The sequence below is a fragment of the Bison bison genome, unplaced genomic scaffold, assembly GCF_000754665.1.
Source record: "Bison bison bison isolate TAMUID 2011002044 unplaced genomic scaffold, Bison_UMD1.0 scf7180017864248, whole genome shotgun sequence".
In the NCBI taxonomy this organism is placed as follows: Eukaryota; Metazoa; Chordata; class Mammalia; order Artiodactyla; family Bovidae; genus Bison; species Bison bison.
This window is the reverse complement of record NW_011494820.1, coordinates 156,968-157,279: the sequence shown is the minus strand read 5'-3', so window position 1 is coordinate 157,279 and position 312 is coordinate 156,968. Positions and strand designations below refer to the sequence as shown.

Below are 312 nucleotides of genomic sequence, written 5' to 3'. Positions count from 1 at the left end.
CTGATGCTTGCATCTGTCTTATTGCATTCAGCTTTGCCTGCTGAGTTCATAGGAAGACTGAGAAGCAAGGAGGCCACAGAAGGGGCCACAGTCACACTGTGCTGTGAGCTGAGCAAGGCGGCCCCCGTGGAGTGGAGGAAGGGGCCCAAGACCCTCAGAGCTGGGGACAGAGTGAGCCTGAGGCAGGAGGGAGCCGTGTGTGAGCTGGAGATCCGTGAGCTGACCGCGGATGATGCTGGAGAATATTCATGTGTGTGTGGGCAGGAGAAGACCTCAGCCACACTCGCCATCAGGGGTAAAGACCGCATGTGG

At 58.0% G+C, this 312-nt stretch overlaps 1 protein-coding gene across 1 annotated transcript in view; it reads left to right on the top strand.

Moving 5' to 3' along the window:
* The window catches only part of OBSCN (obscurin, cytoskeletal calmodulin and titin-interacting RhoGEF), a 225,824-nt gene that overhangs the window by 171,346 nt on the left and 54,166 nt on the right, over window positions 1-312 (top strand). The window contains exon 57 of the mRNA XM_010847289.1: window positions 32-295. Coding sequence (XP_010845591.1) covers window positions 32-295 — 264 coding nt within the window. The remainder of the gene's footprint in view (window positions 1-31; window positions 296-312) is intronic.